Source organism: Engraulis encrasicolus, chromosome 20, assembly GCF_034702125.1.
Source record: "Engraulis encrasicolus isolate BLACKSEA-1 chromosome 20, IST_EnEncr_1.0, whole genome shotgun sequence".
In the NCBI taxonomy this organism is placed as follows: domain Eukaryota; kingdom Metazoa; phylum Chordata; class Actinopteri; order Clupeiformes; family Engraulidae; genus Engraulis; species Engraulis encrasicolus.
Window position 1 is genome coordinate 13,797,753 of NC_085876.1, and position 15,000 is coordinate 13,812,752.

At 43.2% G+C, this 15,000-nt stretch overlaps 1 protein-coding gene across 1 annotated transcript in view; it reads left to right on the forward strand.

Annotated features, from left to right (window-relative positions):
* cica (capicua transcriptional repressor a) overlaps window positions 1-15,000 on the forward strand; it is a 46,280-nt gene that overhangs the window by 12,952 nt on the left and 18,328 nt on the right. The window contains exons 4-9 of the mRNA XM_063186159.1: window positions 334-487; window positions 3,335-3,434; window positions 5,719-5,901; window positions 6,799-6,931; window positions 8,141-8,307; window positions 10,710-10,845. Coding sequence (XP_063042229.1) covers window positions 334-487; window positions 3,335-3,434; window positions 5,719-5,901; window positions 6,799-6,931; window positions 8,141-8,307; window positions 10,710-10,845 — 873 coding nt within the window. The remainder of the gene's footprint in view (window positions 1-333; window positions 488-3,334; window positions 3,435-5,718; window positions 5,902-6,798; window positions 6,932-8,140; window positions 8,308-10,709; window positions 10,846-15,000) is intronic.

Below are 15,000 nucleotides of genomic sequence, written 5' to 3' on the forward strand. Positions count from 1 at the left end.
CGATTTAGTCACTCTTAAAGTGCACTGCTCATGTGGTGTGGTGTGTGTGGTCACCATGACACATACAGACGTACGTAGCTGCGGTTAGTAAAGGGTCATCCATTTCCTGTTTGACTGTTGAGTTTTTGTTGTGTCAGCCTATCAGAGCCTTGGTGTGGAGGAGCTCTTGTGATTGACGTGTGTTGCAGCCAATGAATCGTCATTTCCTCCTTGTCCATTTTCTGTCTTCTCCTATCAGAGCCTCGGTGTGGAGTAGCTGTGGTGAGTGATGACCACGGTGGCTAATCAGCGTGACTTCCTGTTTGTTTCATTTTTGTTTTCTCCACCTATCAGAACCTCGGTGTGGAGTGGCTCTTGTGAGTGACGGACGCAGCGGCCAATCAAACGCAGAGAGAGGCTCCCCGTCCCGCCCTCCTCCTTCTGCTGAGGACCCTCCCCCGGAGCGCGAGGCAGCCGACAGCGAGACGGAGAGCGATGCGGATGACCTGTAAGGACACACACACACACACACACACACACACACACACACACACACACACACACACACACACACACACACACACACACACACACACACACACACACACACACACACACACACACACAGTAATCACACACAGTGCTCACACACAGTACTCACACACAGTACTTACACACACACACACACACACACACACACACACACACACACACACACACACACACACACACACACACACACACACACACAAATACACCGGAAACAAATACACAGATGCACCCACGGGCAGCTGAGTAACAAACTAACACATAGTGTATCTTCACATCTGAGATATCTATCCAGAATAATAAAAGTCAAAAGAATAAAAGTCCCAGGAAGAAAACAGTGTATACATTTATCAAATAGTACAGAAAGCTAGAAGGACGATAAAAAATACTTTTGCTGTGACTACTTTTCCTCGGAAAGGGGCAACACCCAGTAAACTCCTAAACAATGCAGAAATGAAATATCTAGGGACACACTGCACACACTGTACAGAAGTTCAGGTCAGTCACGATCCAAGAACACTGTGTCATTCTAGTAAACTTCAACTTATTTCACTACTCAAACATGAGGCACACAAGCGATTCAGGTCAGAACGTTGCGCTTGTCACTTTCTGCGTGCAGATTGCAGAATGTGTCAACACGCCCCATCGTGGCGCTTTCCACGCCACCACACTTTTCAGAATGAGTCACCAGCCAAAAACACTACCAAAACATATTTAAAACAGACACGGTGCTGACTTTGGCAGTCAACATTTCTCTTGAGACAGCACTTACTGGCTAACATTATGAGCTTGTGGTACGCTACGGGCACCTTGGCCCCACAAGTGTCCATGACTTGTGGTAGATGAACTAAGCTTCACTCTTTAAGCCTGTTTTATTTTGTACAAAGACTGGCTACACAGTGTTAATTCAACACTTTGAGAGTACTCTGGGTCCCAATACACTCAAGAAGATGTTAAATCAACTCTCTAAGTTAAAACTGCTTATTTGATTGTGTACGCTCTATTGGCATACATTTGATTACTGGTGGGTGGATACGTTATGTGACTTTTAAAATGATTGCCCCCTTCACCGTCAACCAAGCACACCTGATTGGAAACCAAAATATTTTTGTTTAGGCAAAGCGAAACCTGAGACAAGATACCTGACTGAATACTGTAGAGAAATACAGTAATAAGTGGCATTGGTTAGGACGTTTTGACTCGTGAAAGTAAAAGTCCAAATATGGGGCTCTGCTCTCTGAAGCTGGGCTATCGACCTCTTATCTTCGATTGAACAAGAATGTAAATGTCAAGTTTGATGTTCATCAAAATGATCCACGGCATGTGGCAAATGACTCACTGGTAGATGTTCGGAAATAAAATGAAAAATATGCAAGTCATTGCAGTGTGGCGGCAAGGACAGTATTTGATCTTCACTTTACCACAAAAAAGTTCCTGCAGCCAATTATTTATCGCAAGGGATTTCTGCTTCAGTGGTGTTTGTGGATGTTGTGAGAGATATCGTGTTGTTGTGGCTGTCCAAGGAGAAAGAGAAATGCCAAATATTTCAACCACCTCGTCCTCGTCCCTTCTGAACTCTCCTAAAGGCTGGACTAACTTACACACATGGAGCCAATTAATGAACTTTAGCCCAAAAATGCTCCTCTTGGAAACGAAAGACTGATCCTGCTTGCTGTTATCATTAGTGTGCCATTAAGTCCATACTCTGTTTAGGGTCTAGTAATGTGTTTAACTTAGTCGATGTTGTGGTGTTGGTTGATTTGGAACATGCTGTGTGGATCCAAAGGGATTGCATACATTGTTGGCCATATATGGTCTTTTGATGCACTTAAATTGAGACATAGGCTTTGCCTTGCTCAACAATCTAAAAAAATCATTCTGAAACTGAAACCTTATAGTTCATGTAGTATATGCTACTTACTTCCTTTATACACACCACAAATGGGTTGTTGCAGAGTAAACTTATGTACCGCCACATATAGTATTTACAACACTGTGGAGAGTCAAATGGAGTCAAAATCTATGTGAAATGTAGTAGATGGTCAGCGTAATTTCAACTCCACAACACAACGATTACAGTACCTGCCCACTCTGCTCCAGGTGCCACCCGTGTTTTTTCACATACCAGTGTTAGTATTTACAAAATATTTAGTTGAATCAACAAATGTTATGCTGACCAAAGACTAATTTAACACTATTTCTGAATTAATGTCAACTCTTGAAGAGTTAAAATAACTAGTGATTTGGCTGTGTGTGTAGCAAATACCCCACTGTTCTTGTGTATAGTATCTCTGTAACCCATTGATGCCGAAAGCACCTGCAAAAATGTCTGCTGAATGCCTAAGCCCTCTTTGGGAATGTTGCTCTCAGCCTCTAAAAACCTAAATATATCTGACCGCCTCCGATGCACATACACGTAAAACATGAAATAAGTTACATTTAAACCCTAAGACCCAAAATCTGAAGAACCTGAATGCAGCGTATATGTCGCTCCAGGCACCAAATGTCAAACAACATATATGAGTCATCAGGCTAAAATGGGTTAATGTCTGCTTTGAAGTGAGTGCTTTCAATCTCATTGTGAATGTGTATAGTGTAAATTGTACAAAATGTGAATAGTGACGATAAAATGCATTCTATTCTATTCTACTCTATTCTATTCTATTCTATTCTATTCTATTCTATTCTATTCTATTCTATTCTATTCTATTCTATTCTATTCTATTCTATTCTGTTCTGTTCTGTTCTGTTCTATTCTATTAGTCTTTACATTTATTGTGAAATATATTCTTTTTGGACCTGCCAGGTTTTTGCCAGGAGTGTCCCAGGAGGCAGCCCCCTCCTCTGGGCCTGCCAAGAGGCGCACGCAGTCCCTCAGCGCCCTCCCCAAAGATGGAGACAAGAAGGTGAGCTTTCCCGCTGCAACCTCAGCACTGATATGATAATAGTAGCCCCTTAATGTGCGCCGTTACAACAGTGGAGTGATGTAATAGTCACTGAAAAACCTTTGCTACCATAGTACCGCACCTCTATGACAGTACACAGGGCTTGTAGTAATACATTACGACTTGGTTCGTGCCATTCTGGTAACAGCTAATAGCTATGATAAATGGCAGTAATAGTACTGTTGCTACTAATGCGGCTCCTACTACTGTTGCCTCTGCTGCTGCGGCAGAAAGAGAGACAAGCTTTCCCTTCAGCAGCAAAAGTGATGATGATGATGATGATTAATGACACACACCTTAACACACAAACACACACACACACACACACACACACACACACACACACACACACACACACACACACACACACACACACACACACACACACACATACGCACACACACACACACACACATCATGATTGATGATTGAGGATGATGAGGAGAGAACTGTTATTACTACACAGTAAAAAAGAAAATGCAGCGTTAATTTAACAGAGTAGTCTGGGGCCAAATGCACTCTAGATCAGGGGTCCCCAACCTTTTCCAACATGGGGCCCTCTTGAAATGTTCACAAATGTTTGCGGTCCACCTCTGACCCGATAAACAACAAAAGTCAAATCATCAGCAAATACACAAAAAATGTGATTTTTCAGAAAATGATTTCAAGGTTCACAGTTTGAGAATCACTGCTCTAGAAGATGTTAAATCGACTCCCTTAAGTACGCAGTTGAATAAATATAGTGTTCATTCAACAAATACATGCTAGAAGATGTTAAACGGACTCCTGTTTTTCGTGTTATTTATTTGTTTATTTAGTTCTTTTTAATGGTGTTTCCCCATTGATGTTGCCGCTGGTGCTACTACTACTGTTCAAATCGTAAAAGTACATAAATAAATACATGAAGAGCTTTATTTATACCAAAGTAAATAGACGCATTGTATTATGTATTTAAAAATAACTAAATAAGAACATTTCGGCTTTATTTAGTATATAGCCGAAGGCGTGTTTGGGAACACAAGAGAGCCATTGTGTGAGAGACAGCCCAGTCGTGTCCCCTCTGACCATGTTTTGTCATGACGACGGTGACTGTTTTAGTTATAAATAATTTGATACGTTTTAATAACACGAAAGTCAAGTCAAGCTTGAAGATAAGACAACAAACAGTACAGTATAAAAGGCCTCTAGAGATTTTGCGAGGTCTGAGTTTGGTCCGTTGCTTGAGAGAGGAGAAGAACCCGTAACACGTAACCCCCTGGGACAGTAAAACACACAGTCAGTGAAGATATCTCTGGAGAAATATAACAGCTGATAAGTCAGGCGTGAAATGTAGATCAATAGTTTGGGTGTCTGAACACTTGTCCTCAAGTGAAGTGTAGCCTCAGATGGTTGTGTTTGTAACTTCTTGAAAGTCTGAAATGTCTGTGGCAATGCTAAATATCACCAAGGGAGTAGCCTGGGAACTCCCATACTGCCTTTCGTTCTACACAATCATTCCGATCTGAAATACATCTCACTTGTGATCAGGTCTGGTGGTAACCAGGCAACCAAGGGAGAGCAAAGGAAATACATACTCCGCGCTTCGAAAATAACAATACGGTGCAACCAGAGCAGGGCTAAATCGTAAATAAAAAGGACTCTGACGAAGATGCACGTTGAAACATTAATAAACAACAGAAGATAAACATCCATGTGGTGCTACATATCACCGATCAAATGTTAAATGTAGATCATTGGTATGGGTGTCTGAACACTTGTCCTCAAGTGAAGTGTGGCTTCTCAGATTGTTGTGTTGCTACTTCTAGAAAATGTAAAATGTCTGGCAATGCTAAATATCACCAGTCAGGTACCAGTTGGTCGCGGCTTACCTGCCTCTCTCGCAGCCCTGAGACAAGTTCAGGATTTGGCTCCACTAGTTTGCAAAAAAGAACATCATGACCTCCTTTCTTACAAATCTCTCTCGCTCTCTGTCGCCTACTCTCCACCTCTCTCTCTCTCTCTGGTCCACCCTTCTCTCTGTCTCTCTTTCTCTGTTTCACTTGTTTCTCTCTTTCCTTTTTTCTTAGTTTCTCACTTCTTCTCCCTCTCTCTTTCTCTGTTCCATTCGTTGCTCTGTCCTTTTCTCTCTGATTCACTGTTGTTCTTTTTCTCATACTTACACATAAACATGCCCCCCCCCCCCCACCACACACACACACACATACACACACTCATTCTCTCTCTCTCTCTCTCTGTTTCCCCTCAGAGGGAGAAGGACCACATCCGGCGGCCCATGAATGCCTTCATGATCTTCAGTAAGCGCCACCGGGCGCTCGTGCACCAGCGCCACCCCAACCAGGACAACCGCACCGTCAGCAAGATCCTGGGGGAGTGGTGGTACGCCCTGGGGCCCAAGGAGAAGCAGAAGTACCACGACCTCGCCTTCCAGGTAGATACACACACACCATACATACACACACCCTATACACACCATACACACACACACAGCATATACATACTTACACACACACATACGGTACCCCTGGGAAGTACAGAAGTGCCACGACCTCGCCTTCCAGGTAGATACACACACACCATACACAACATACATACACACACCCTATACACACCATATACATACCATACATACTTACACACACACGTATGGTACCCCTGGGGGAGTGGTGGTACGCCCTGGGGCCCGAGGAGAAGCAGAAGTACTGCGACCTCGCCTTCCAGGTAGATACACACACACCATACACAACATACACCCTATAGGCACCATACACACACACACACACACACCCTATACACACCATACACACATACACATACCATATACAGTACATACCATACATAGTTACACACACACTTGCGGTACCCCTCGGAGAGTGGTGGTGCACTCTGGGACACAGCTACACACAAACACTTTGTTGCCAAAGCTGCTGGAGGCCTACTGTTGTCTGGTCGCCCTACACAGTCTCACCCCAAGTTGTCAATTTTTGACTACTCAATTTTTGACACCCCAAGACTGCAATTTTTGACGTCTTGGGTATTCCTTCCACGTCACATTTTGACTATGTCCTCAAAGGCGCCCCCTTGTGGCAGCATAACGTCATTGAGGTTAGGTTTAGGAATAGGTTTAGGGTTAGGCCACATAGTCAACATGTGACGTGGAAGGAATACCCAAGACGTCAAAAATTGCCGTCTGGTCCAAGGTAGTCAGAAATTGACTACTTGGGGTGAGACTGCGTTGGGTCACCTGGTCGTGTGCCAGTGAGTCAGTCCTTCTGTCACAGATTTTCCCGCGTTCATTTCCACACTTGCCTGCCTGTCCTTCTCTCAGGTGAAGGAAGCCCACTTCCGAGCGCACCCAGACTGGAAGTGGTGCAACAAGGACCGGCGCAAGTCCCTGTCTGAGGGCCGGGGGACCCCAGGGGCCAAGGACCCGCGAGAGCGCAGCGCCTCAGAGAGCGCAGGTGAGTCAGTCAGACCAGGCAGGGGCCTGAGCCTGTCATGGACACACATAACATGGCAATATGGTCAAATGCAACACTAAATTATTCAGAGAGCGCAGGTGAGTCAGTCAGACCAGGCAGGGGCCTGAGCCTGTCATGGACACACATAACATGGCAATATGGTCAAATGCAACACTAAATTATTCAGAGAGCTCAGGTGGGTCAGTCAGACAGGGGCCGAGCCCGTCATGAACCAGCCTAGTCTCGTGCAATTGCGTAAAATACAATGCAAGTCAAGGACAACTTTTGACGTTGTGCTTTACGCGTCATACTTTGTGTTTTTTCTCGTGGATATTTACGCTGTGCGAAATGCGAAATGCGGATGCAAAAATGTGCCAAGACCAAAAGAATTCCTAAACCTAACCTGTCAGTATACAGTTGTTTCAGCGTTAGTGTTTGGGAATAATTTCGAAATAGCAAAGAAAAAGTTAACATTATGCCCAAACTATGCCCAAACCAATGCCCAAGCAATTCCTAACCGTCTGTAAAGGCATGCGTGTGCATGTGTATTTTGTCTCAAAACACGTGTCCACATGGCATGAAGTGCAAGAGTGTAGCCCTCAATGTGAAAATGATGTCTAACCTTGCGTTGTATCATACGCTTTCTCGTGAGAACAGGTAGCATGAACACACGCCCAACATGATAACAGAGTAAAATACAACACTTAATCATCAGTCTAATCACACTTAGGAAGGCTTGAAAAGCATGTATTCAGTAGAGTAATATGGAATGGTGTTGTTTTGACTTTGCATCAGTGTATACTGAATGTTTTGGTTTTGTCAGTTGAAAATGAGGCAGGGTGGGTTTAGATGCCTAGCTCAGGGCTTCAGCCATGGCTGATAGTGGCTAGGGAATCGAACCCATTACCCTCTCATCATCGTAAGACAGGGGTGTCAAACTCAACTGACTGAGGGCCAAAATCTGGAATGAAGTTGCGGACCACACTAAACTTCTCGAATGTAAAAAAAATGAGTTAAAATTGTGTATGCACTCACACATATAAAACTCAAAAGCAAGTTTCCCATTATATATGGTAGATCAAACGTGCCTGCCCTGCACATGTTCGGTTGTATATGTGTGTGAGAGTGTGAAGTCAGGGCTCACTCGTATTAATGGTGTATGTTATATAACGATTGCTTCAACGCATTGCTGTCCCGTGTGCTTGGCAGAGGCCCAGTCTCAGGGAGGGGACCAGAAGGGACCGGGCTCCGGCTGGACCCCCGGATCGGAGCGTCGCCTGGGGCCCCTGGGCAGCCTGCACCCCCGGCCCAGGGCTTTCTCCCAGAGTGCAGTGCACAGCCTGGAGAGGAGGGAGCGCGAGAGAGACCTGGAGAAGGTTAGTTGCACTTTGCATCAGCTATTGATGTTGGCTATAATTATGTCCTCGATTTGAAGTCGCTTTGGTTAAAAATTGTCTACCAAATGCAATGTAATGCAATTTACTGTACCTAATTCTTGCAAGTCTTTGTTTATCTGGGGGCGTATTACAGAAAACTTCCTATCTTCAGTCGTCCTATCTTAACTTTTGACTTGAGATAAGATTTTTTCCAGTTTGGTATTACAGAAACAAATCCTAACTTCATTTAGGATTCTTATCTTATCTTTGGAAATCCTATCTTATCTTGAGTTAGGAATCTTAAAGTAGCGATCTAAACATCTACGATCTACTTTTTATGTCTGTTACCTGACAACAAATGCACCGCTACCTAGCAACAGTAGTGCGACGCAAGCTAGAATGCACAGATTTGACTGCTGCTGCATCTCGCGGTCTGCGTGATACTAAACCAGAGAGGAAGAGGACGTAAATATTTCGCAAAACTTTTTAAGCTCATTACTTTTAAATAACGCACTTATTAGTGACGTTCCACCGAACGGCTTTATAATACAGCAACATCTGTGAGGACGAAATTAGGTCACTCTCGCTGCCTGCAACCTCAAGTTGACCAAATGCATTGGTTTCAGTCCCAATAAAGTGCTTCCCATTTTCCATATTTTCATCCCAATGCTTTGTTTTTCCAAGCGAATGCACGCAAAACAGTTAAGACGTAATTTCATGAAATGTCTTTGTATGACCAGCGCATGTAAATTAATTCCAAGTTGATATCGGACTTCACATCGAAGTCGGGTATATTTATCATCAACTCTTCACTTCACACATCGTTTGGGTCAGTCAATATAGCCTAATTTAATTAACATTTCATCCGTTCACAATTGCGTTGTTTTCCCGGATAGACTTCACTGTTAGCTCTGGCTGAAACAGCAAGCTGAGCGTGGGTAGGGCCTAAATGGTGATACATTTTGGCTAACAAATCAATGGATAACTGGAATTAGGACAGCTGGGTGGCTGTCCTAAAGTTAGGACCAATTATTTAGGATTTTTCGAAGTTAGGATGCTTCTGTAATACCCCTTTCTTAACTTAAGATAGGATGCGCAAAACAACTTAGGAAACGCTGTTCTGTAATACGCTTTTCCTAAATTCGGTCCTAAAGTGCCGTTGCCGCGGTAACTAGACAGATAAGATAAGATTTTCAAGATAGGAAGTTTCTGTAATACGCCCCCAGGGCACTATGATTTTTGTGCTTATTTATCTGCTACCATGACTTTGCATTGTTTGTTTTGGAACAGCATGGCAATCAAACAACTGATAACAAGCTGCAATTTGTTCACCAACTCCCATGCTACAAACAATCAGTACATCAGTGATTTTTCCCAACCAAATCCACTTGACCTGACACAATAGCCTCTTACTGCAGCAGGGGTCGCCGGCGGGCCTATTCACTATTTGCTGAAAATACTACTACATCATGACAACATTGCTATGACAGTGCCGAGAGCCTTAAGTAACATATTAAGACATAGACATTAAAATTTTGGTGACAGTAAGGTTATGACATAAGTGCTGCGCTGAGGAGCGGACTGCTAGAATCATCCTAGAATCGTCCTGGCCCATTCTGGGTTCTTCTTTGACTGTTCCGTTTTGTCTGCCGTTCTAGTTCATGTTTTCCTCTTCATATTTTTTCCTTTCATTTTTTTCCCCATTTCTTTCTAGGCTGTCGTGCCCTCTCATTTTGTCTTCCCCGGCTATCTGTCCACTTCTGTCGTCGGGCCTGCTCTATTATTAAAGCTCATCCCTCATTTTTTTCTCATGTCTCTTCCATCTTTCTATCCATCACTCTTCTCTCTCTCTCTCTCTCTCTCTCTCTCTCTCTCTCTCTCTCTCTCTCTCTCTCTCTCACTCTCTCTCTCACACGCACACACACACACACACACACACACACACACACACACACACACACACACACACACTCACACTCTCTCTCTCTGCCTTCTCTGTTCCCCATCTATCTCTCTCTCTCTCTCTCTCTCTTTCTTTCTCTCTGTCTTTCTCTGTTTCTCCATCTCTCTGTTCACGCCCTCTCTCACCCCCCTCGGCCCTCCTTCTCCATCACCAACACCTTGTCTGTGCCTATCGATCATCTTCTCTCACCATGGTTATTTCTGTCCTATACCATTAAATCTCTCTCTCACTTTCTTTCTTTCTTCTTCTTTCTTTCTCCATCTCCATCTGTATCTCTCCATATGAGCCCTTCTGTCTCTCTCTTCCACTCTCTCTCTCCTTCTCTCTGACTCTTTCTTGCTGTTTATCCATTTGTCTGTTTGTCACTTTTCTGCCTCCAACTCTATTCGTCCCAATAACACCCTCTTCTCTCTCCCTCTTCTCTCTCCCTCCTCATCAGCTGTGTCAGGAGGGGGGTAGCGGGCTGTGCGTGCGGCCGGGGGCCTCGTCTGGTCGGCAGCGGGGTGTCAGCGAGGACGTGACGAGTGACGACGAGCGCATGGTCATCTGCGAGGAGGGCGACGATGACGTCATAGGTGAGGCACGGACGGACCAACACTCAGACACCCACATAAAACCCAGAAAACAATACACAGTCACATTGCACAGTGACCTACAAAATGGCATCTGTTTAGCAGCCTCATAATGTGCACAGTTCCACCAGGGGAAGACTATAATAGTCGCTAAATAGACTTTATAACCATAGTACTACACTGCTACAACATTACACCATAGACTGTGTACAATATAATTGAATACACTCACATTACACATGCACATTGAAAATACATTGAATATGTATTACATAGGGATTAAAGTTTTCCGTCGCTATGACGGATTTCCGTCAACTGGATTTTCGTTTGGACGGATTTCCGTCCTTATAATTCATGTCAATTAATTTACAATTTTTACTTTCCAACTGAACTCAAATCGGGAGCACTCCTGGTCATGAGAAGGGGAGGAAAGGTGTGTTTGGTGTACGGATTTAGTTACCGGTGGTGTCATACAACAGATTCACTCAGTAGTTTTGAGCCATCGTCTTCCGTGTTCCAAAAAAAAAAGTACACGAGCGGTCAACAAATCAGTTGTGGCGCAGCGCGAGAGATTAAAAAAAAAAAAAAAAAATAGCCAACATTGTTGCTGATGGCAGCAAAGAAAATAAGTGTAATACTATGTATTTAAAGTGCAATGATGATCATTAAACGAGTTGGACTGATATTCCAATATGGGCTAATAATGAATATGCATGGAATGCATAGCTGGAAGAAGGTAGGACACGTATGTTTCCATTATCATTGCACCTGCCGTGGCGGATAGTTAGAAAAAAAGAATAGTTTACTTCGACTGCGCATGATGTCCTTTTCATGAAGGGTTTTCCTTTTAAGCATTGTGACTTTTACTAACATTATTCATAGCCCCAATGGGACGGCTATCATTGGCAGCTAGCTAGGATATACCATGCGTAATACCATGCGTTTCATCCTCAAAGTTTAGCGCGTTTGACTGGCTACGTGTAGAACTAGCTCTAGTTGTCTTTCTGGCAATTTACAGTCTCATCTGTAGTCATAGCATATTAACTTTGTTGTTGCCGATAGGCCTATATATTTAAGAAATAAGTTAAAAATGGGTTGCATTTTACAGGAGTCACGGAGGCTATCCCTGGCAGAGCCAATATTTTATGTCTTGTTCTGGGAAGCAGTGTTCTGAATGCCGTTTCGGTGTTTGTTTCACTTTCAAGGCTTGTTGTAGGCTACTGTGTGATGCTATTTTTGCTAACTGGAATAGTGTGCAGCAACAGTTGTGTGTGTGCTTGTTTTTGAGTGGCTCAACGTCTGTGCCCATCTTCTCGGACTATACGCTTCGTTTGAGTTCAGTTATTTGCGCACTGCGCACTCAGGACTGATAGGTGGGTGATTTGCCTTGATTCGAGTGGAAAGTTACGCGACAAGCTTGGGAAAGTGTGTTACTTTCGTTAAACGATAGACGTATGTCTGTGACTGTGTCGTGTCTGCTTGCGTCGTGTCAGCTTGTAGGAGAGAACACGGGTGCGTGTAGGAATCGAGGACGTTTTTTAAATCAATGGTAAGCGTGTGCCTGTCACCGCACATCGAGAAGCAAAAAAGTAGGCCTACCGGAAGGTTTTCAAAACGGTAGAACACAAGAGGTAGACTACCGCACCCTGTTTGTGAACGTCAACGTCAAGTTATTTGTAACAGGATGAATAGTGAAAAACATGCAAAATAACCAACAACTAGTTTTCTCCCTCTGATTGCTATGACCAGTGCATTATTTTTTAAATGTCAGAAATACTGCAAGCAATGCGCACCAGTGCTTTCACCAGAACAGTGTTTGCCCATTCTGATGGGAAAGACAAAATATAGCCTACTACTACTACTACTACAAAAAAAAAAAAACATAATGGGATCACTGTATCAACGCATTGCAATTCCAAGTCAATAATTCTGTGATATCAGCTAGACCATTTTGAAGCAACACTCATTGTGAATCCATTCTGCATAATGTTGTGAACAATTCATAAACAATGGGTAGAAATAAGAGGAAATAACCAAAACATGCCCCAAATTGCAGTTCAATGTTTGCAGTCTGATATATCCATTATCCCTCCATTCTCGGCCAGTTCTAGTCAATCTGGTGGCCTAGGCCTGTCCCCTTTCCCTCTTTCCTTTTTCTTGTATTTAGAAATCGGCATCTGTTAACATAGCATTGTAGGCCTACATCTGATTGAGCACATCTGATGTAGTACCTACAGGTACATTCATACTGAGAGTGTATATAGGCCTACTGAGTGTATAATGAATATTCATTGTTAATGTGAAGTGTAAAGTTTTATGTTGGTTGAAGTTCTGATTTTGTGGCACTTTTTGGTATTACTGGCGCCCTCAAGACATAGGTCTATTCTGCTCTAGGCGACTGCCCTGTCTGCCTATGCCTAGTGCTGGCTCTGGCACCATTCCTTGCATAAAACCAGTGTATGTTTTGTTATGAGGGCAAAGCCTGGCTACATTGGTTTTCGTAGGGTTACGGAGTGATACTCGATCGGGTGCCTAACCGGTAAAAAAGTTCAGTCAGATGACTTTTTTTTGCTTTAATCCCTGCATTACATAGGGAGTTCAATAATGACTTGGTCGTTGCCATTCTGGAAACAGCTAATGTATAACAGGGTAGATTTAATGACAAGAACACCAAATGAAGACAACACAAAAAAATGCACACCGCATCAGAAGCCATATGCAAAAACAACACAGTGGTGTACGGCACCTAAGCCACACCAGCTACATATGCAAATGACCATATGCCCCAGCCGGACAGACAGACAACACACAATGAACAGCATTGCCACATCAGACCACTCACATGCAAGCTAACTGCCATATGTGTATTCATGATTGCTTTGCAATATGTTAGGACCCAGGGCCTGTTGTAATTTTGCTGTGAACAGAATGGTAATGACAAAGTCGTAATGTGTTTCTAATGTAGTAGTAGTGTAGCACTTTCGTTGTTATGTTTTGACAACGAATAATCAATGGCTCCACTGGCGGAACAGTGTGCACTACGAGCCACCCCAGCAAAATATGATTCCTATGACGCCATGTCATGTTTATCAGTGGTTCTCAACCTTTTTTGAGCAAGTGCCCCCTTGACCTAATCATAAGCCTCCCAACAGCCCCCTGACCTTATCATAATCCTGCATGCGCACCCCTTTAGTATTACAAAATAAAGTAGACCATTGCCTCTAAATGGCAGCTAAGCACTAAACTCGGGGCCCCTGTATAGCACTATACTGTACATGACCATTTCTTCTAAAGAGGACCATGCAACCATGACACACAATTACACACATAACTGCTGTATATTAGTTACACCCTTATTTGGCCCAAAACATCAAAGCCAACATAACTTTGTGTGCATTTGGTTGTAATTTTCATTTTTTTTCACGGCAAGCTTCCTGATTTGCTTTGCTTTCCTCTTTTAGCACTGCAGTGTGAGAGTAGACTTGAGTAGTATAGTTTTTCATGACTGTTTGCACACAATTTCTGGTACTTGACACAACATTCTGAAAACATCTCACCCATGTATTAAACCCATGAGCCAATGCCACTGATCGCCAAACACAAATCCTAGTTCTAAAACATTTTTTCCAAAATGCAGCTACACACAATTCTCTGGATAACACAATTTTCCTGAAGAAAAGCCCTGGTTTTCTCATGGAACACACTGCCATTCAAAATGCTTAAATAAATAGCCATAATATGTGCACTGCCTCATCACATGGGCCAACTATTTTACAATCTCCTTTACCTGTTTACAATCTGCAAGCATCACTCCATAGGGACACACATTACATGTCATATTGATGAACAGATGAGGGAGGGGATGCAGTGAGTTCACACAGTTTTTGAACGCTAAAATAGGTTAACAAGAAATCACATTACATTGTACATTGTAGACGTTCATTTTCACAGACGTTCATTTTGCTGGAGAATTGAGGGATTTTACCCGTTGTGTGTGAGTTTTTGGATTTGTGTGTAGAGCTCTGAGAATCAATTCATGATTCCAGCAATTGTGTGTAAGCAATCAAGAAAAACTGTTATACCAGTGACTCAGCCCTAGTGTCTTTACAGCCTCCTGAGAAGCCATTTGGCGCACATTAGCATGAAGTGGGTTTGCAT